This window comes from Larimichthys crocea, chromosome XI (genome assembly GCF_000972845.2).
Source record: "Larimichthys crocea isolate SSNF chromosome XI, L_crocea_2.0, whole genome shotgun sequence".
NCBI classification, from domain to species: Eukaryota; Metazoa; Chordata; class Actinopteri; family Sciaenidae; genus Larimichthys; species Larimichthys crocea.
This window is the reverse complement of record NC_040021.1, coordinates 8,584,891-8,608,132: the sequence shown is the minus strand read 5'-3', so window position 1 is coordinate 8,608,132 and position 23,242 is coordinate 8,584,891. Positions and strand designations below refer to the sequence as shown.

General features: G+C 39.5%; 1 protein-coding gene across 6 annotated transcripts in view; it reads right to left on the bottom strand.

Moving 5' to 3' along the window:
- The window catches only part of otofa (otoferlin a), a 76,102-nt gene that overhangs the window by 36,966 nt on the left and 15,894 nt on the right, over nucleotides 1-23,242 (bottom strand). For all 6 annotated transcript variants that reach the window (XM_027284447.1, XM_027284448.1, XM_027284446.1 and 3 more), the window contains exons 3-5: nucleotides 16,612-16,700; nucleotides 6,271-6,370; nucleotides 3,091-3,290 (exon numbers count right to left, since the gene is read on the bottom strand). In XM_027284447.1, coding sequence (XP_027140248.1) covers nucleotides 3,091-3,290; nucleotides 6,271-6,370; nucleotides 16,612-16,700 — 389 coding nt within the window. The remainder of the gene's footprint in view (nucleotides 1-3,090; nucleotides 3,291-6,270; nucleotides 6,371-16,611; nucleotides 16,701-23,242) is intronic.

Sequence of the window (23,242 nt, the reverse complement as noted above, 5' to 3'; positions counted from 1 at the left end):
CCGGAGCTGTCTTTGAAGACACAGCAGTTTACACTGATGGACAAATGAATCACACACTTGGCAAAAAAATCTGAATATTCATTACTTGTTTCAGTGAATTATCCATTCAACAGAAGCTTTGCTCAGGCTGAACTGTCCCCATCAAGTGTTGATTTGATGCAAATGATTCATGCATATTTAAATGCTCTGAATAAACACAAAGGCTGTTTACAGCAATATCTATCAGTGGGGCAATACAGGTTCATTTAGGGTCTGTAAGATCAGACGTGTTCTCTGATGACAATCCAATGTGCAAACCTCATTTCATCTCACTGTTTGTTTTTTTTCCAGTATTTGATGTCTGCAGATCAAATAACAACTGGAGCCTTAAATCCATTCTCTTTGTGTGCATGAACTATTCAGCAGATCTGCTTCACTGGCAGTAAAACCATGCAGAAGGTGATTTATTTATAAGAATAACAAAACCCCTGCAAAGCCGACTTATTGTGGTGGTACAGATAGCACAAAATGCTTCATGGGCGCCACCATAAATCATCTCGCAGTTCCGGAGACAATGTGAAGGGAGGCAGAGGCTGGAGAAATTAGAGGCGGTAGCAGTGGGATGGTCAACTTCGGGTGCAATTTCACTCAATTAAGGGGATGAGGAGAAACCAATATGCTTTAACAAGCCACCTACACTCTATTGCAGTCATATTGTGGAGTTATAATGAAATTATATATGAAAACTGCACAGAGCCCAAATCTCTTGTAAGCAGCATACATGACCTTTAGGCTGCAAATACAATATAGAAAATAGAAACAGACAGCAGTGGGTGGAGCTTGGTGTAGACAGCTCTTGTATTTGTTCTTTCACTCCAAGCAGTTATCATACTGCATGGGAATAATCCATAATAGAAGAGCTTGTGTTTGTGAAACAAAATCCTGTTTATAAAAAGTCTCACAAAGACTGATGGTAACTCGAGCCTGGGAGGGACACATAACTGGTTTTACTTAAAGAAAAATTACGTGACATTACTGTGAAATACTAATAGAGGCAGTAAAACAGACACAAAACCACAAACCAAAATGTGAAAAATCAAACAGACAGGAAGGATGTAGGAAATACCTTGAGGCTAAACTGTTTATGACACTCTCCTCCTCCACCTCCTCTTCCCTAGAGGAATAAAACAGTCATCCCCAATTATTATCTCCTGCACGTTATTGCTCCATTAGCAGAACAAAAACAATTAACACTGGCTGTGAAGTGTCAGAATTTAGCACACAATGAAACACCTTTAGAAAGTTTTTATCCTGAAAGTCTCCCGAGCAGAGATAAAGTGAGGTGCTGGTAATTCAGGATATAAAGGGTTTGGATGAGACGAAGGGATGAGAAGTGGCAAGGCTATTAACATTTTCTCACAAGCCTGTCAGTCTGTCCAGCAATGGTGTGAGATGTATTAGAGGTGGATTTGTTGGCTAGCCTGCAAGTTATTGGTATTTTCTCAGCAACCAATTCACTTTTTTTTCAGACTAAAGCCCTATAGCAGCCTCTGCAAAGTCTGACTGACAGCTCTTTGCAACCACGGCAGCTTGATGACAGCTGCAATCGCCAGGCAGCAAGGACACAGGGCTTGTTTACCTGATGAAACGTGGGGAAATGTAAGTGCCAGAGATACAGCATCAATAATAACCTGACATACTGCATGTTGAATAAAAGTTTTATCTTCGTGAGTTTGGTGACTACTCTCATCCCACTTTTATTGAATCCTTTTACAGTATTTCTCCACAGCTCTTTTTTCTTTGTCGACCAAATCCAAACACTGAGTCTGTTACATAACTCCCGTGGGATGCTCTAAAAGTTAGATTAGTCGAGTTTTGTTGTTTTCCTCGGGCTGCTCTCATTCTTACATCGAAAGACCCTGAACAGTTTTTTAATTTTATGCCATAAGACAGTGCAACTGAGGCCGTCAGTGCCAACAAACAAACCAGCAAAACAAAACAAGGGCACAGCTGCATTCAGGCCCACACATACACATTTTCTCACATGCCCATTCAACATGAGTATTATGATGAAGTTAGGGGTCTGGCTGTGCAGATAGTCTCAGTGGAAATCGATACCACCCACAGATTATTTCACATGCTATTCAGCAAAAACACGAAAACCGAGTGACAGTGCACAGAGTCAAAAGCAGCCTGTGGGGAGGAGGACTTTACAATTTTTCAGAATAAATCTATAAAACTATGTACACCATGGGATTACTTGTCTATGATGATGGACTACGATGAGTGATACATTCTAAATTGTAGAGAGACTGTACGACTTTAGCCACAATGTTTCTGCTTTCTCATTTCAATTTGAATGTTTGCTTGTGACAAACAAGCTATATATCGCCACATGCTGTACACTTAAAACAAAGTCAGATTTAGCATCACACCCCTATAACATGTTCAGGTCTGGTCTCCTTTCTGACTCCGCACCCATAGATTTCTGTAATCTTGTAGTCTTCACCCCAACCAACAGCAGTACTCCACAGCACCTATACGTTTGGATGTTCCCCACACCTCTAAAGTGGCAAATTCAAATCTGTCTTATGAGATAATACAACTTTTAGATGCTAGCTGTTCATAACTTCAAAACCCCTGATCGCTTAATAACATCTTTGCACAAACATCTGCATCATATACTAACATGTTTACAAAATATACTCTATGCTCTGCTGATTCATAGATTGTTTTAGCAATAGGAGGTTTTTGGTTTTTGGGCATCTTTGCCACCACATTCTTTGATAAGTCTGCCTATTGTTAGGATTCCTACATGTGCGCCTCCACCACAGTGACAGATGTTACATCAGCTGGACAGCATGAAGCCTCATCGGTGTGTGAATTCTGGATTCATCTGTCAACCTCAACATATTCAAGTTATCATCAGTAGTGCTGTTAATTATCTGTTAAAAACTATATCACATAATTAAAACAACACAACTTGTTTGCTGTTGTGGCGAGACATTAATTTAATATTCAGAGGCAAACCCAGAAGCATTTCACAGCCTGATGCACTGTAATGTCATTTAATCGAGTTAGTTCATCTAGACAGTTGTATGTTTGACTCACTTCCTGAAGGTCGGTATGGATCCCTGTAAGGATCGCCCAGGAGAAGTCCCTGAGCCGTGGCTCTGACCTGACAGCAAGCTGTCGGTTTCGAAGGCAAACATCCCGTCTCGGTCGTAAGGAACATCCAGGAACTCCCCATCACTCCACACTCCCACTGTGCCATCCATCGACTGGTATCTGATCTCTATGGTAACGTTGGTCTGAAAACAGAATGAAAATAAGCCTCATCAGCAGACAGTCACTTCTTATACAGGTGGTCGACTCTACCTGTTGAATAGATCTCATTATTTCCAAGGACTTTATGACATGTCTAATCTAGAAACTCTACAATAACAAATTTGACAGCACAGTTAGTCCCTGACACTAATATCATTTTAGTTTGTGTGCTGTCAAGATAATTAAATTAATCTGCTTTAATAAAGTCTGAAGAGCACAGGCTTCTCAAATCATATCAAACTATTCATTAAATTCAGTTTGATTAAATCTTTCCACGTGCCCTATCAATAATTATATACATATATATGTTCTATTATTATATTTTAGACTTTGCCAGCTGGAAAGTCTAAAATGGATAGCCATTAAACATTTTCCTCTAGAGCTACAATGAGGCTGACATTAGGATTTTATGTGAAATGTTCCCCTCAATATCCTTATTATCGCTGTATGAAAAACACATTCTGATGATTCTGAATTTAATGAATATTAATTATTATTAATACATGGGTGTGTACAGTATTTTACATAGTGTTTGTGTATAAAACATTTTCTTTCTTTGCTTTTAAATTTAATTTATAAACTCAACGTACATATACTTACACAATATACTACAATACACTACAATATAGAGACACTGCACACACTGTGGCACTGTCACAGGATATTTATGAACCGATCTGAACTAGCCCAGTTAAATTACAGAACAGCCAATGCCTTAAGGCTTAGTCTTACGTATATAGCATCCATTTAATTTTGTTTAAAAAAAGCTCTCGGCATGAGCGACAAACTTTAACAGCACTATAAATCATCTCTTCTCCTCGGTATCTGCAGTGAGAATTTAGACTGACAGGGAATTTTAGTTTAATCCAGGCCAGGAAACAATGGTGACACTGTAGTTTGTCTTTAGTGTCTTGTGGGGACTCGTGTTTGGACAAATATTATCCTCCTGACAATGACCTCATCTTTATTATGGAGCGGCCAGTTTATTCTACTGACAAAGACGGATGAGGGGAAAATTCTTCCTTCTTCTCTCTCTCTCTGTATATGTCACTCTCCTCTTCCTCGCATCGTCACAAGGTGATGGGAGTTAGATTTGTAGCTATGGCAACAACACCAGTGCAGCTGAAAAAAAAAGGTCTCTCAGGTGATGGTGGATTTAGTTTCTCCAGTTCCTTCCAGCAGGGATGTACAGATATTCTCCTAATTGCATGTATGCTTTGATGTGTGATCACGGTAAGCTTCTCACACATATGTTGGTGTATGTGAGTGGGTGTGTGTGTGTGATCCCTAGAGCAATTCCACGCTGTGTTTTATCATCTCAGAAACATCACATCAGCACTTCAAGCTCCACTAACATAACTCTGCACCCTGGGGTGCTTTCAAACCTCATACTGTTAAGTTCTCCCTCACATATCCAATCATAGTCATTATATGCATTATACATCCATCCTGAGCCGCTCTCTGTTTAGTTGTTCTAAACACAATTTCCAATCAATACCACATATTTGAATTAATGTTAATGGCAAGGGTTCTAATGTGCTGATGTTGCTAAGAGACTGTTGTATTTCCATCAGATGCTCGTTGAACGGCGGCGTCTTTATAGGCCAGGTGATGGCTGTTACTTCTCTTATTGCCACCGCTGAAGGTGCATGGGAAGATTGATGCCTCCATTTAACGTTTCTCCATTTGCTTGTAAATGCATTTCACTGCCTAATGGGATTTATTTTAACTCCACTGCTGTGAGGTAAGTTGTATCATTTCATAATTATAAAAGGTTTGATTTCAACTTTTGTAAACATTTAGTTGTTTTTGGACTTTAGTATGTCCTTTCAATTTTCTGTTCAAGAAGCTTTAAGGTTGGAAAAAACGTGTTCAACCATGTTCTGTCTATATGAGTTAAATATTTAAACCCCACACTCGTTTTTATGGTTACGAGTCACAAAGTATTCTAGATGAGAGATAATTTTATAAGTTTTTGGAAATGTTGGACAATTTTAAATGTAGTTCTTTGCCTCTACAGTATTAGTTTGAGGCTTTGTATACATTTCGTTTACTCCTCATTTTGGATGTCCTTATAGCAGCTGTTAAACATGCATTCATTGATTTCATTGATGCAGTTCAAAACTTAAACACCATATGTTTTCCCCAAGCAGCCAAAAACTGTCCCAGCAGAAGCCCACAGCAGAAATAAACATGTTTACAGCCTGGTACAAAAAAAACAGTTTTGGTCTCTATAGCTAATTTCCCTGTTCATGACAACTGTACTGAGGGTCTATTTTATAGAACTCACCTGATCAAATTATATTAAGGCTTAAAGTTATGCAGAATTAACAGCATGGATGCTTCGATTGACAGGTAGGTATGGCTCGTTTGAGCACCCAGGTGTCCATCAGTCCGCCTCGGGCTTGCCAATTTTCAGACTAGCTGGGAGGCGGAAGAGGCAGGATTACCAACATGCTCTGGCAGTCTGAGCCACAGAGTTTCAAAACAGCTCTCCAGAAACCTGTGGGTGACGTCATGAATACGCTGTCCATTCTTTATTCTGTCAGTGGTTTTCTCCTCATGAAGTTGTTGGTGAAGATGTTGGAAAACAGCATTTTATTTATAACTCCAGCAGATATGTAGACACATAGCTCTGTTTTGTTCTCCACCAACCAAAAAAATAAATAAAATAAAGTCCTACTTTTCCCACGTTTTCATTTGTGGTGAATTTGAACGGATAATTAAAACATTAACGCAGACACAAACACATGTTCAGCCAACTAGCTACATCTGCCATCTGTTCATTTGGTGTATTTGTTGTTTGGGGCAAATAAACACAAATTGTGAAGAGAGTAATTGCATTGCTCATTAAATGAGAAACAGTGCAGAGATATGAACAGGCTCTCCAAACGTTTAACCTTCCCACAGTGTAACCTTTGTAGATTGGCGACACTCTAGACGGAGCGCAGCATCTAGCTTCACCTTTATTGACGTGTTGTTATCATCGATGAGAGTGTCGGTCAGCTCGAGGTGCCCCTCCTCAGCCACCTTCTGGAGCACCATACAGAAAGTCCCCACCAGCCTGCATGAAGACACAAAAACAGAGTCGTCGTAAACAGAAATCAATACACGGATTACATCAATATATGGTATTTTTGTCCTTTGTTTCACCCATCTGTTTAACCGTGTAAATCTATAATCCCACTGTCACATCACTAGTTGTCTGACTCTTTCGGTTACACTAAATGTAAACAGACAAATATTCACTAAAAACATCTGTTCTCCACCACTCGCAGGGAGTGTGTCAGTGATAGAGTCATGAACAGACTGCTTTAGACCTGTAGGTGATGAGTATGTGCTGTGACAGACGTTGAGCAAGTGCCATACTGCCTTTGTCACCAGCTCACTGCAGTGTGTCACTCGTCAAAGCAATTTAAAGGATGCTCAAATTGACACACACACACACACACACACACACACACACACACAGTCAATCATTCTTACTTTCACCTAGCATCACCTCTTTGTTATTTTTGCATTTCGTATGCAACTGATCGTCATCGTTATTCTTTTGCTATTCACTCAGCACGGAACTGAGATATGGAACAACACAATAAGCACCATTAAGAACACATTCGAAAACTTTGGAGTCGCAATTTAGCATAATTGTTATTGTCTCTAATTATCGTGATTTGGAAATTACGTGCTATCTGGTAGCACGTAAAAGGAAATATTCCAGCGGCTCATATTGTGCCACTTAGGGCTGCGAATATTACAGAGAACTAATTCTCCAAAGCTTTCAATACATTTCACCACCAGGCAGCATTTCTCAGCCACCTCTCTTAAGCTCTAATCAATGCCCCCAAGGACAAGTAACACACACACACACACACACACACACATTTCATTCACACAACACACTGAGTGAAAAGGGTTTATTTTCTAAAGTTTGCTGTTACTTGAAGCGAGAAAAGGAAAGTTTCTGTTTTAATTTAAAAGTAAAGCCGAAGGCTTCAGAGACTCTGTGATCTTACCTCAACACGTAGCTTTTTTTCCCTCTACATTTGCATTGAAAGAAAACACTTTCACAACTTTATATTAACTAAAATGAAGTCTAACAGAATAAATTAAAAGATTTGTATATTTGGACACCAATCACCAGCACGTAAAACCCCATGGAATGGATTATTTCAGCATATTTGGCATTCTTATCATCATCCAAGTCGTAATTATGACTAAGCTTTTTTCAAAGCTCAGATAATACGTGAAACAAATGAACAATTGATGCCACATGTCAGCCAAAGTCCTACTTTCAAGCTCTTTACACTGTTGCCCATAAAAGACACATTCCTCCTTTTATTCCTATTTACACACATCAGGTTGATTATCGTTTGGACAGCACATGTTAGAGGTTTTGGAGATAAAGTCAGAGAGGTCAGACTGAGATGGTTCGGACATGTCCAGAGGAGAGATAGTGAATATATTGGTAGAAGGATGCTGAGTTTTGAACTGCCAGACAGGAGGCCTAGAGGAAGACCAAAGAGGAGGTTTATGGATGCAGTGAAAGGCGACATGAAGGTAGTTGGTGTGAGAGAAGAGGATGCAGAAGACAGGGTTAGATGGAGGCAACTGATTCGCTGTGGCGACCCCTGAAGGGAAAAGAAGAGAAGAAGAAGAAGAAGAAGAGGTTGATTGTGGTTTAATTTCTACTATGTTATATGTTTGACCTGATATATGTTTGGAAGAGATTGATCAATAAAGTTTTAAGAAGATACATTTTATCTATCAAGAATAAATCACATTGTCACAATTATTTAATGAGAAGAGGGAAAAAATATTATATTTCAACTTTATGGGCAACAGTGTGTTCAGGTCTATATTGTCTAGAATGGTAGTTTTAAACCATCACATAACCAACTCTGCAATCGTACGCTCTAGAATGATGGTGCCCTGACTGACATTGTCTGTTTCCATTAAAACTGTTATAAAAAAATAAAATAAATCAGTTTTATGATGTGACAGCACCGTGCTTAAGGTTTAGGCACAACATTGACTTGGTTAATGGAAATATTGGGCTTGGATAAAAGTACTTTATTCATTGTCATGGTTGGAAACACGCCAGAATAGGACTTGTTGCAACATACATGATCATAAGACATGAGGTTAATTTCCATGCAGCTCAGTGATCCTTCATAGACCATAACAGTGGGAAGAAACCCAATACAGTCCCTCTTCAGCTAGCCAATTAGAGCTGGTGAATAATTTAAAGAATTTCCCACAAAACCGTGTGTTGTTTGCCGAGCAATCATTTACACACAAAGAACATGCGGCACAGCCCCCAATGAACTACAAACGTATGGCATTTCTACCATAATGGTCACTAGCTCTGTTCTAGACATATTAAAATGGGGCAACGAGACAATCATTAGGAAGGACAGACACACAATCACTTAGCTGGATATGCGTCCGCAGGGAGATGTAATATCATAACACAAGTGCATGCAATCAATAGTTTACCACTTGGCATACACACACGCATAGATATTGTAGATAGGAGAAATCTGCAGGGATCGCAGCAAACGATGAGCTTCCCAACAGAACAATTGAAACTGACAGCCAGATGAGAGTGACTTGGTTAAAGATGCCTGATTTCACACCACTTCGGGAAGGCTAACTGGCCCACAAAATCAATCATATGTAAACGCATGAACGAAATGTGCTCATACTGTGTGAACATCACGAATCATACGTCTTCTTGATGCTGTTTTTGCTCACAAATATTCGTTACTGTCTCAAACATTACCGCAATTGATAGAGAGCATGCACCGTGTTGATGCAGTGTGAGTTCGAGTCTCCACACTGGCTAGAGGTGAGTGAGATATCTTGTTTGCATTTCCTTTCCTCCAGCGGATGCAGCTTTTTCTAGCGTCAATATGTGTCCTCCAAGCAGTAGCTGCATCCTGCCAGCACTCATGAATTCTCTAGTCTTGCTTTCTCTCTCTCTCTCTCTCTCTTCCTTTATCTCCATCTCCTCTCTCCTCACCTATACCTCTTCTGTCCTCTGGAGTTCATGGTGATGAATTCAAGCTGCAGTAGAAAGTGAGGCTACATTTATCAGCTGAGCTTCAAAACTTAATAATGAGGTAAATTTAGACTCGACTAGACCAGAACTCGACTCTTCAATAGTAAGTAAGTGCTTCCCCTCAGATGGCAGTAGATGCTTTCTTTGTGAAGGTGCATCTCCCGTCTGAATTACTTTATGCTCAACTTTACAAGCTTGACATCACTTGAGAGGATATCAATGGTTTAGTGCAGTTAACTTTTTCTTTGAAGATGAAGTTGAATAGAAACCTCCACAGCTCTAAGCAATATCACAGAAAACACTAACTCATTGAAGCATAATCCACTCTTTCTCTCCCTGGATCAATACGTCCAGGGCTACTTAGAAAAGCAAATGGTCAGTCATTGTTATGTGTGTACAAGTGCTGAATAATTGAACTGAGCAGGCCCTATCATGTTCTGGCTCACTTTTTAGCACTTCAAAAGGCGGCATTCATTATTGATTGACGTCCTGCAAACAATTTACTTTCATCTATTTTATAATTTAAAGCTCCCTTCCCTTTCAATTTGTATTATTTCTCTTTGTTCTCCTCGAGTCTCTTTTACAAATCGAGCCGTGACTATGACGAACTCTCTGGCTCAGGTGAATTTAAAAAAGAGGTGAGCGCAGCTTTGAAATGTAAAATATATTTTTTAAAACACAGACTTGCTCTCAAGGTCGCACTAATCCAGCACAGCTGCTGGTCTCTCAGCTGGAGGACGGTGTGAAATGGAAATGGAAACATTACAACGTGACAGGTATGTGTGTGTGTGTGTGTGATTTGACCTTTGATGAGCTTGAAGAGAAGCCAAGCACTGCTCAACACTAGCAGACACACACCGATATGAAACTGACTCTGCAAACATGTCTTTCATTGGTGTTTAAGGATAAATCAGAAATATCTATTGATTGGATGCAATCAATACTCCAGCATTTCTACACACACACACACAGCATAATATTTTAACCACAAACAAGAGAAAAAGCCATTAAGACTTGTTTGGTTTGTTGGTTTGCTGAACTGGGTTTGCCGTAAACACAGTATGACCTACATTCAGTTCATTCGAATGTCAGTCTGTAGAGGGAGAGAAAGAGGAAATGATAGAGATGTAAAGATGCTGTAGATCACTGGTCCTCTGTAACAAGTACCACCAGTGCTTCTCGATTTCCTGTAGTGGTACTTAAATTAAATTAAACTAGGGGATCACATCTTGTTTCAAGATAGACGTAGACGTGTTCATTCATGTAGTACCCACATAAATCCATGATTAGTTACACTGCTGGATTTTTCTGTCAAAATAGTGGTACTTAAGAGAGACAAATATTTTCTGAGGTGGAAACACCTCTATTTTGATGATACTACATCTGTATATACATGGCCAGAAATAAAATAACTGAAAATAAATGTCTGTTTTTGGCTAATGTCAATTTAAAAAAACAAATAAAAAAACCCATGTAGCAAATCCAATGTCATTTTTTAAGATGTTAAATTTGCATCATGGCACAAAAGCATCTAAGAGGAAAGGATGAACGGAGCAATGTATAAATTACCGGCCTATTTCATGTGTTTATTGATCCTGCAATGAGAAAACCTTTCATCCTCAAGTCACCTGTCAATGTAATGACACGAGCTATTATATAACATAGCTAGCGGCACAGTGAGGCTGTGCTTGTGCTACACAGTGGTGATGTGGGATGGGAATTCATAAGACTTTATCAATACCAATGTCATTATCGATTCTGCTCTCCCATTCAACTCTTGATTGATTTCCTCAATGATTCCTGTTCAATTTTCTGTGTGTAAAATAAGTAGGCCCACACAGGTTTTCAACTCTTTTGTTGTCTCTGAATACGGAGTAGAAATAAAGTATGTGCAAAAGCTGCTTCTTTGTTTACTTTCTCTTCATGTGCAGCGAGTGTGAAAAGGTTTTGCTGTTTGAGGATTGATGGGCGAGTCTGAGTGCTAGCGGCAACAGCAGTATGTCTGTCATCATCTAAAGTGGATGAAATGAGAAAATAGCAATAGTTTCCATTAAGGTTTTAGAAAAAAAAACTGCAAAGCATGTCTGCATGGCACTAATATTATTAGAACAAGACATTTACTTGCTGTAATGGACGTGACGCTTGGTTGGGAAGCAGTTTCCTGGAATTTGAGCCTATGTTGCATATAAATTATGATTTAACTGATATTACAACTAGCAGAGATGTCATCTTTGAGAAAGATGTTTTCTTCTTCCGCTCCTCCACGATGTATGAGTTTGACATCTTTGTTTTGCAATGCACAACAATCCGAAAAACATACCAGCATCGATAAAAGAATTGATAAGCTCAGAGGCATACTGTGGATCTGAAACAAACTGGAACAGTTTGCAACTGGAGCTTGTTCTTGATTTCCATCCCGAGTGGTCGCCTGAACTAAAACATGCTGCTGCTAAGCAGGTTTAATGTTTATCATGTTCAGCATCTTACTTGTAACATGAAGTACATCTTAAGCTGACGGAAATGTCATTTGTTCTGCAGGTAATTGCTCATTAAGTGTTGGACAAATTGAAATCTTGGCCTGAGGTCTGTTACTGCTGCAGTGTTTGTAGTGTGTGTGTGTGTGTGTGTTTATTTGGCCTCTGCTCTGCTCTCACCAGTGTCCCTTCTGGGTTTTATAAATATTGTTGCTCCCCTCATGTCCTGGATTTAATTCCCTCGGGGATGCAACAAGGTCAGATTTATTCTGAGCGGGATGTCTGCACTAAATCTTATGGCACACCATTCGATAGTCGAGGCATCTGACTGAACCTCGCGGTGCTAGAGGAAAAGTCAGGGCATTACCAAAGTCCGCTGGATTCATCCTCTGGGAATCACGAATGTCTTTATTGATTTTATCTACCTTCCCTAGAACTGAGCTGCAAGCATGGATGAATGTTAGTGAAATATAGATCACAAAAATGAGTTCACGCTTCTGGTGAAATACAAAATTACCATCAGCAGTATTCATCTCAATGCTTTAGGCATGAGAAAGCCAGGCCAAGGTTTCCAAGAGGTTTATGTCTGTAAGCTCAAATTTTAACACAAAACAATTCACTGTTGACTCTCGTGTGTACGGCATGAAGGGATTATACAGTTTTGGAGCCAGAAAAACTTTGTTGCCGGGCTACCATTTTATGTCCTATGACTAAATCAAAACCATAAAGATAAACTCATGAAGAAAATAAAATAAAATATTACTAAAGGGGAAGATTAGATTTGGTGCTGAGGAAAGAGCATCCATGTGAATTGTAAACAGTCTTATCTCACCTGAGAGGAAACAGGGTACCATATAACTCTGAAGTAGTTTTAAAAAATAAAACAGGAAAAGTTTTATCTAAGAAAGTCTGAAATATTGGAATTGTTGCTCTCAACACAACAGAGAAAGTAGTTCAAAAGTGTTGCTGACTTTTATGTTTTTTAAAGGAGAGAAAAGACCAACAGAATTTTAAAACCCATATTGATCTTCCTGACAGGTTGGTGTCAGTTATTCTGTCTGCTGAGCAGGACAGACACACATTTTAATATTCAAGGCTGGCATTGACACATCACAACAGAGCCTAGTTTCTCAAAGATTCAGCAAGATCAATCCATCTCATATTGATTACAATTATATTTTGTGATTGCAAACACCTTGTTTGTTGAAGCTATCTGTCTTGATGCTGTTTCTTTAGTTTCTTTGGGACCACCAGTACTGATGAGAATTACACAATATTATATAAATAAAACAGATTTACGGCACTTATTATCAGTCTTGCACTTATCTGGTAAAGGCACAAGCTGCTGTGACCTAACCTTTGATTTATGAATCTGTCTGTGATAAACGGTGCTACACTACCCGTGTTAATCAATGAACGGGCTTATTTCAAAAGAATAATATAGAACAGGGAGTTTCCAACCTTTCCACCTCCTCAGGGGGAGAAGGACTGAACCCACCACCAACCATGTTTTAATAGCATGAAAAAATAATAAATCACTTCCATTTTACACTTTCATTGAAAGAGCTCTATGCAGCAGCATGATTAACCTTTTCTTTCTCTTCATTATCACTCTTCACTGTTCCTTCACTGTCTTAAAGAAAAAGCTTTCAGGCGCCAGACTGACTTGAACTCAGCAACCATGTTTTAGTCACTTCATAACCTGGCACCTGGTAACACTGCAGAGTTTTTATGTTCATATTAGCCACATGTTTCCTACCCTCATTCTCAGTCAGAGGCCTCTAACGCTGCAGGCATTCAGAGCTGGTGGAACGTGTTGCTTCAGGTGATGGTAAGACATGAAATAATCTCCAGGAAGTCCAGTTAGAGTAAAAGGTCTTTAACTCTGATGGCTTATCAAACACCGTAACTTTGCAGGGTGGTTTGTAAAACTGTGAGACAGGATTTTAGCACTCTGAAGGATGGTGGTGACTATTTTATCTTTCATTGTACTGATTGCAAGGTAAACAGGAGAAATACAGCACTCACATTACAAAGAAGTCCACCAGAAATATGGGCTTGTACGTAGTGACAGATCAATACCAAGTCTTGCTGGATGGTTGCATTTTTTTTGGCAGAGCCCTCTGTATTGGCAACATTGCTAAGACCGGTCTCATTCAAATGAATATTGCATTGAAGATGGCCTTAGCTGGTCCCCATCTCTAAGACCAGAGATGACTGAGCCTTTACAATGGATTTTTGAGGCTCTAGAAGACAGCCAAGCAGTTGAGTCAGTGTCATCAAATGGATCTTTGATTTGATAAAATGTCTCTGGGGGTGGGTCTTTCAAAGGATTTGAATGGGTTTCCAATCTCAAAGAAATCAAAGTGAAGGTCCAGGCATGTCACAATTAACTTGTCCATAACTTGTGATGAGGTAGAAATGTCTTCAGAGGATTCAGCCCCTGGATTTGGACATTTTTCTGATTAAAAAATACCATTAATAATTAATCTTCTGATATTCCTCTGTGGACCACCTGGGAGTGAGTGACCTCAGGTTATCCAATCATATGACCTCTTTGTTCCAGTGTGCAGTAGCTCACAGTGCACACAGTGTTCTCGATAGTGTGCATAATATAAAAGCATATCTCTCAGCCACGGGGGAAAACAGATAATAAAATATATGCCACTACAGCACAGAGACCATCATGCATCATTGCTTTCTCTTTGTGTTGTGGTAATGTGATCCCACTTGTGGTCGTTGGGTGTGACACACTGGCCTTACAGTGTGTTGGTGCCGGCAGTGATGAAGCAGATCAGTTACCCTGGAAATTATGCACCCTGTGGACATATGGAGCAGGTGTGAGAACAACACAAGCTATGACTCACGCTGAATTATTTACCCACTTAAGTGTGCGTCGGGTTGTTTCTATGTGTGTGTGTGTGTGTGTGTGTCCAAATGTGTGTGGATAAGTGGGTGGCCTTTAAATGTAGGCGTACTTGTTTGTGTATATCGTGCACATGCATTTGAGTTTGTGGCGTTCCCAAGGAGTGAGTGAGTACAGTAGATAAAAAAAGTTTCTTAACTGCATTTGGTTTAAAAATAGCAACACAATATATTTTTGTCTTCTTCTTCTTGCTTATTTTCTCTCTAATTCCCTAATGGAAAACTTGAATCCACTATTTGAGTGCTGAAAACTGCAAAGTACTTCATACATATGTTTAACTGGCTCAGTCAGTCCTTGGTTGTTTTGGTTTGCTGTAACAGAATAATGAAAATCAAGTGTCACGTTGTGTTTCCAAACTGCTGCACACGTCTGATTCAGAAAAGGTCTGGTGCTTTTAGACATCTGCTTTCACAAATAGAAAAGCAACCAGGCCAATCAGAGTTTCCTGAAGGAAAAGGCAGGAGAAGCATGCACCCTCTGGGAACTGCAAATTGCTGCACCAAATTTCATGGCAATTCATAATTCATCAAGTTTTTGAGATATTTCACTAAAGTTCAGTCTGGGAAATGTTGGACCAACACAATTTCAACAACAATATTTTCAAAGCCACCCCAGCTGCGACAAAAAATGCCCAACACGAACACAATGCCAGACTGAACAAAGTCTGATTGTCTAGGCTAGTTGTGTTGCAAAGTGAGTTCCAGCTATCACTACTTTCTGACCCACTGTGAACTGTTATGTGTGTTCCCTCTTCAACATAAGGACACCAGAGAATTCATGACGACAGTTAAGAGTTGTCTTGATGTAGAACTGATGCAACATCTGTCTGAACACCTGTCAACAGCTTTTTAGCTCTGATTAATCTTTCTAAGTGTGTCACCACCTACAGTACACACAGCTACATTCATGTTAAGCCAGTTGTGTGTGCACACACATGCGTTAACCACCCACTTATAGAGGGAGACAAACAAAGTTTTAATGACTGCGTGGGCGACATAATGTGTCCCTCATTCTGGACACATCAACAAGACGTCCAGTTAAAAGCAGCGGCTGTGACGATCTGATTGGATTTGTTACGGACGCAGGAGATGGACAGACTTCCTGGCACGGATCCGGACACGTCAAACAGCACTTGGCAAACTAAGATGAAGAAAACACAAGAACAAGAACAAGAAGACGAGGAGGAGGAGGAGGAGGTAATTACTTAATTAGCCAGTTTTCCACCACTGCCTCCACACAAATGATTTCTTAGAAGTAACTAAGATTGCTTTGCAGGGCACTCGAAGCAAGTTTTGGCTGCTCAACAGCACTTTAGTCATTAACGTAAGAACTGTAAATAATCATAATTTAAATATATACTTGTCAGCTTTGGATTTGTCCGTAAAAACAACCCACAACAGTAAAATGTGTCTGTAGGGTAAATATTTACATCAGTAAATTTGCCAAGCAAGTGTGATATCAAACATGCAATGCAGATAATTAGAGCATAAGCCACAATCAAGATCCCAGCTGCATTGTCCGCTAGAACAGTGTGTGTTTTTCATGATCTGATTGTTTGGAGAGTGTAAAGTGACAAATGTGCTCATTACTGAGGAGTTAATGTTGTTTCATTACCCCCAGCTCTGTGGTTTGCAGTCTGTTACGCACACAATCGAGTCAATTTAGAACAAGCTCTCAGGGAGTACAAGCTTATTCTCCTTCAGATGAGAAACGTGCGCCGTGTGACAGTCTGAATTGGTCACAGACTGTGACAGGGAGGCTGAAACCAGTTTACCCAGAAATGCTGTTTGTTGTGGTAAAATGTGGTTTCAAAACGAGCTGGGAGAAGTAGCACATCTCACCTGTTGGAAAAGACTTTGCTGTAGTTGTACACTTGGATCTCCAGCATCTCGTTTCCATCCAGCCTACTGGCGATGGGCCATCGAAACATCTGAAGAAAAGACAGAATATGATGGATAATCCAACAATTGTTTGGTTAATAAAATCATATTTCCCAATGTGATATCTTCAAATTGCTTGTTTTGTCCAACCAAGAGTCAACAACCAAAGACGTTTGACATGGTAAAACTAAACAATCGTTACAGATTAATTTTCTGTTCATCAACTGATCTATTCACCATCGTTTCAGCGTCCTAACATAAATCTGACATATTAATACTGATTTATTTCACTATTCAGTGAAAAAGGAAACTATAGTGTGATGTCAAGTTTAGTGATTGATTTTTATTTAAGAAACAGTTTGACGTTTTAAAGAAATTCACTTTTTCTTGCAGAGTTTGATGTGAAGATCAATACCACTCTCATATCAGCAGCTGTCACAAAATACTGAATAGAATAGTGAATTGTTTTGGACACAATCTCAGACTTTCTCTACGTTAAGTGAAACAGTTTCAGTCTGAACAGGTTGAAAGTCACATGTCAAGTGTACATAAATTCCCTTAATTTCCTTGAGTTTAAAAGAAGCTGTACCAGCTATAGATCTTCTGTTCTAAAGGAAATAAAACACTTTTTTTTTATCTCCAGGTTCTATAACACAGACTGAGAATATTGATAAGCTTTGTTTAACTGTAGGGTAAAACCACAAAAAAGCAGCAGCCAAGCAAGAAAAAAATGGTCATGAATTCTTGAAAATGTCTCGGGTACCCTTAAGAAACAAAAGTCCAGATTGTAAGTGAGAAAACAGCTCTGAGGGATAACCCTTCTTCAGCATTTTCACTTTAATTAGCTCTGACGTGACAGTTTTTCAGGAGGCTCATTTCATGTCGCTTTGACTGGAAAAGAAAAACATCTTTGTTCTAAATTATAAATCTCCTCAATGATGTCTTTACTAATTGGCTTTGTCAGACACTCTGTCCGTATGGTTCTTCACTGTTTTTTCACACCAGTAATATCTCTTTTGAAGAGCCTGTCATGTATAAATTTAATGAACCATCAGTCTGTTTGTTAGAATAAAGTTTGTTTGTCAAAGGGGGGTGAGTTGTAAACACCTCCTTTAAATAATGAAGTATAGTTAAGTACAGTAATATATCATTGTGATATCATTACAGCTACAGGAAACAGAGTCATAAAAAGAGATTTAGATGACAGGCTGAATTCCTCACACAGGTTGTTTCAAAGTCTCCTTTGGATGCTGTGGTATTAAATGGTCTGTGATATAATTTGACGCCTGCCAAGCATCTTCCGTCACTTTACTTGAGAGTGATGTTTAAAACTTTAAAATGAAGTGTGAATCCAATTTAGCTGAACAATTCCTGTATGGAACCTTATAATTGTATTATTCAATAATACAGCAGTTAGTTATGACCAAGTAATGTGATTGAACAAGAGTTGTTATATTAGTGCTGATATAGAGCATTAAAGAACGAAAGAAGAAGGAAGGAGAAGAAGAAGAAGCCTAAACAATTTGTCGTTATCCATCTTAAGATTGTAGCAAACTTTGCACCACAAACATAAACATTTTCAGAAAGTCTGGATACTTCAGCGCAAACCTTCAGTGCTCCTGACCAAAACCAAAGCTAACACTGTAAGGCAAACAACATGGGCTTTGAGCTGCTTTCAGACTTGGCTGGGCTGCAGTGACATGTAGACTTACAGATCAAAGCTAACATGCTACTGTTCAGGAAAAATGATGATGTGTTGCTTGGCAACAGTGCAGTCCCAGTCCAGTTGTGTAACTATCTGTTTTCGTGGAGCCAAATAAATGATCCAATAAATTAACAAATCACAATTTGTTGTCACTTATTGCTGTAAACTAATAAATGGCGTTTGTAGAGCTGTTGTATAAAAGCAATATCACACTCAAAGTTGTGCTGTTATACTGAATATCAGCACACTCTTCGATTAGCTATGACTGAATTACAGCCGTGCTAATATTCAGTATAACAGCACCCCCTCTCATGTCATATTGCTTAAACGGCATTGCTGACTTTATCCAGATCATCAGTAGATACAATATGCATGTATTGTATTGCATGGTAGAAATTAAAACAGCACAGACCGTGAATGCTTATATTGTATGTACAGTATCATGAAATAAATAAATATAGCAACTTATACAAGTACACAAAAGATGCTCACAGTTGTAGGTCACTGAAAATACTGCAAAATGCCCAGTATCATTTATAAGTTTAGAAGAACAAGAACAACAAATTAAATGCATAATCATAATGACATGTGCACTAATATTTGCTATGCTCTTATCAACTGTTATGTTTTGTTGGGTGTAATTAACATTTTAGTTTGTATAATTATCAATAGACGAAAATCGATTTTAATTTTTAACATTTGTGGAAGTGTTCCACAGCTTCGAAAAATGGCAACCATCTTAAACTTCAAATTAAAGCTTAGCTAACAAAATATATCAAGACCTCCCTTCAGGTTTGTTGCTACTGGCTTTACAGATTCATGGTGAATCCGTTTAATTAAGACAGAGGATTTTAGGGGACTTCCTTTGGAATATGATTTAGATTACTTGAATAGTTATGATAGATGTGTTGGAGGCATCTAAGCAATTCCTATTCACAAGTCCCATTACAGGCATTCATATGAACATAAGTAAAGTCTGACAGAGCCTTGTGATGTATGACTCAGCTCTCACGTGCTGATTAACTATGACGAATAAAGGAACAAACACATTCATTAGAAAGGTCAGAATTTATGAGCTGATTCATATTCAGAAAATCACCTCTGAGCCCTCTCCTCTGTACTGAAACATCTTGGGAAAGAGTCTGTATAAGTGGGTTACACAGGTGATTTAAAACTCATTCGCCCCCTGCTGATGTTGGCCTCTCATTGAGAAAAGCACTGCAGGCTGTCAGGCAAGCGATCCATCAGGACTGTCCCATTACCAAATCCTGGGGTCCCCACCTGCTTCTGGTAGACCTGCCTTTAAGTGTGTATGTGTGTGTGTGTTAAACCATCACTCTGTGCTGTCTGCCCACAGGCCATCCACGCTGTGGTTTCTCTTAACAGACTTCATCCAGGCATGACCAGCACTGCTGCCTCTTTCCTAGCTGTGTTTTGCTCTCAACATTCAGCCTGCAAATACCTTCAGCGTGATGGTCGTTGGCTGAGATTACTGAGCAGCCACAGCCACATGCTTCATCTCATTTACCACTAAATCTCCTTCAGTGTGTTTGAACACCCGAGAGAAAGAGAGAGGATGAGGATAACGCCTCAGCATGGTGTTAATGTTGTGCGAATGACGGCGCACACAGCTAATGGAGGATATGACGCCTAATATGCACATACCAGAGCGGGCTTCAGTGATAGATACACACCACTGAAAACATGATTATGTTTTCTTTATCCAACACCGGGGACACGAGGAAGTCACATTAATTTCTACAGAGTAAGACATTGTAATCTGTGCCTGCACACAATACAGAAACATACATGTGTGTGCAGGTAGGCATTTCAAAAACTCATTACGTGTCTCAGCGTTTTGCATGCCCTCTTATCTGTAGAGCAGCACACATGCATAAATCCACAACATAAAGCAGGAAGCTGTTTGGGTTTTCTAATGACCTCGCAGCCACCACGGCGAACAAAAGTGCATATACAGTAGTTATTTTAATTCCCACACAATGCAGACAAATAAACCAAGAGCAGAGGATCCATTAAGGGAAGTGCAAAGTTTCAGCTGTGCACAAATCTAAACAGAAGAATGGAGTCAGACAATACACCCGCAGTGTTGACTACTGCTGTTTTCAGAAAAAAAAGCAATTTTAGATATTATGCAACACAAAGCTGCAAAATATTTGTTTCTTTCTGAAAAGAGAGTAACTATAAGTTTAAACATTTTAAAGCTCATAAATTTTTTGTTGTTGGAAAGAAAGAGATGAGATTTTTTCTCTGCTTCTCAGACATCCTATTCGCATCGTGTCACCCTAAATTCTCCTTCCTTCAGCTCTATTTATTTATTTAACAGGCATGAATAAATAACATGATTATGTGATTTAGCCGAATGTCGATGTGATGCTATATAAGTCTGCTGAATGGCTGTAAGCACTTGAATGAAACGCACCGGCCGAAATTTATGGACAGCCATTATGTTTGATTCAGCATTGCCATGGTTACCCCAATAAAACCTTTATGGGACGGCTATATATCAGGTCAGGTGACAATCATTGGACAGACAAATACCGTTCTCAACAGGCTTTAAGGCCTCTGGTGATAAATGATAACAACGATCTGTTTGGAGAGAGGAAGAGGTGACAAAGTTTAGATGAAGGTGAACTAATAAAGACCCCAGAGGTGGTAGCATATTTTTTAGTGTGTGGTATGACCTTAAGGCTGCTGATGAAAGCGGATAAAGCTGATCATGTTAAATTAAGATAATACAAATATGACAAAGTCAATATTTTCTGAAGTGGAGCAATAAAGCACACACGTTTTTGTAGAGAACACATAACTTAAACGTTTCTGTGTCATCTTCTTCATAATAGAAAACTCTGATAAACAAGTCCACAGAGACTCTTTTCAACTGGAAACTTTTCAGCTTACAAACTTCTCGGTGCTAAACCCGTTAGATATAGGTGCATCAGTAATGGGAGGCTCCCAAGAGACCAATTTGTCCCTGGGTGTCTTCCAGCCTGGATAATGCTGATGTCTTTAAAAACTCCACAACAAGTCTGGAATAAAAGATTCACAACACAAGAGGCTGCAGTGATGTCAGATTCTCAAACTTGACAAAGCGTTTCCACAGCCGCAGAGGACTATATACTAACTAATTTAAGGGGCTAGCTCAGGTGTTTTGTGGTTTTAAAGTGAAATTATATAAGCACTTATGCATAGTCAGTCTGTTACCAACACTACACCGCCGTCAGCTCCCAGTTGGATGAAGCAGACAGACGTCCCTGGCACAGAAGCATCACAGTGGACAGTGTCAGCAACTGATTTTAGCCACATAAAAACGCCCACCTGAAACAATCAATATGTTTAAGTGTGAACTATGCTGAGCATATCCTCACCGCTTTACTGCTTCATCTGTCATCAGACATCCGCTTCAGGACGTGCACTGACCCGCCTCTTAGCCCCTTCTCCTGGGGTTCAACCTGACGTGTGAGGGTCTTAAATGTCCAGCCAGTTTGAGAGAGGGGTATTGATCTCTCATTTAGGGTGAGTTTTACTATACCAGGTGTGAGTGTTCACACCCTTGTTTTATAAGCATGTTTCAAAATAATACATATAGTAAAGTAAAAAAACATGCTACTTGCAGTAAGTGCAAGTACAGAAGTTAATGACGGTAAACCCATACTGTATACTGAAACTTTGTGGACTGCATTTGTTTGCCTGCTAGGCACGCAGGCTGCCCTTGCCTTTGTCTGTGTTATTTCCTTCTTTTGGCCACACCATGCAGGTACATTACCAGGTGAATATTTGGTCTGACTGCAGGTTTAAGATGGCATCTGCCGCAATAAGTATAAAACACAGCCTTTGAATTAAAACAAAAAACCTGAATATGAGTGTGTGTCCTTGTGTTGTTTTGCAGTTTTTATCTCTGCACTTGAAGCTGTCAAGTAGTCACAGTGCCTCCAAAAACTGACAGACGTACAAGTGCTGCAGTGCACCTACTCTTACATTCAGTCTCACTCTCTGCATCACACATTGTGTGGGTAAAGAAATGTGCAACAGTAATATGAGAAGCAATCACCACTTCACTGATGTAAAAGAAAAAAAAAAACACACAGGTCTTTTTTTAGATCCTCCTCTGTTTTTTTTAGCTTGTCTGAAGAACACACATTACTATTCCCAGATCTCCCCTCTAACCCTTTGTACTGTACAATACACTAATTGGCGGACCGAGGCGGCTCATTAAAAGTGACAGGTATGATCTCACTAACCGGAAGCCTTGAGGCCATAGTGGCCTATTATAGGGGCTAAATGCTCATCTTAAGAGCGGCTATTACAGCTGTGATCCCGCACTCTCGCACTGTGGCGAGCAGATGGATGACCGGGCTGCTCGGCCTGCTCACCATCCTTTTGATACCTCTTGCCTTGGACACAGAGGATGAAAACACCTCTGTGATTAATTAGAGAGAATATGGTCCATCATTCTCATTCACAAACTACAGGGGTTCTTAGAAATGTGCTGTATTTACCATATGTAGTCTTTTGTGTTGAGTTCTTGTAGTTGGTTTTATGATTATGCGGTCGTCCCCACTTGGATTCTGCAGGCTTAGATGTATTCTTAAAAGGATAAAAGAGATAAGGGTGGACTGCTGATGGAGGCAGTATGAGCCACTTTCTCATTATAGCAGGCTTTAGCAGCCAGCTCGATATGCTATATAATATTTAGAAATGTGAGAGTTTCTCTGGGTTTGCTGTTATGTACGGTGCAAGAATGAGTCCACCTCTCATTATTCTGCTTCTTTCAATCACACTTTCTTTTTTTCTCCCAATGTGAGTTTTAATTACGTAACGGTCTTATCACTGTGAAAACCCTTGAACTTCTCATTTTGGTGATATTCA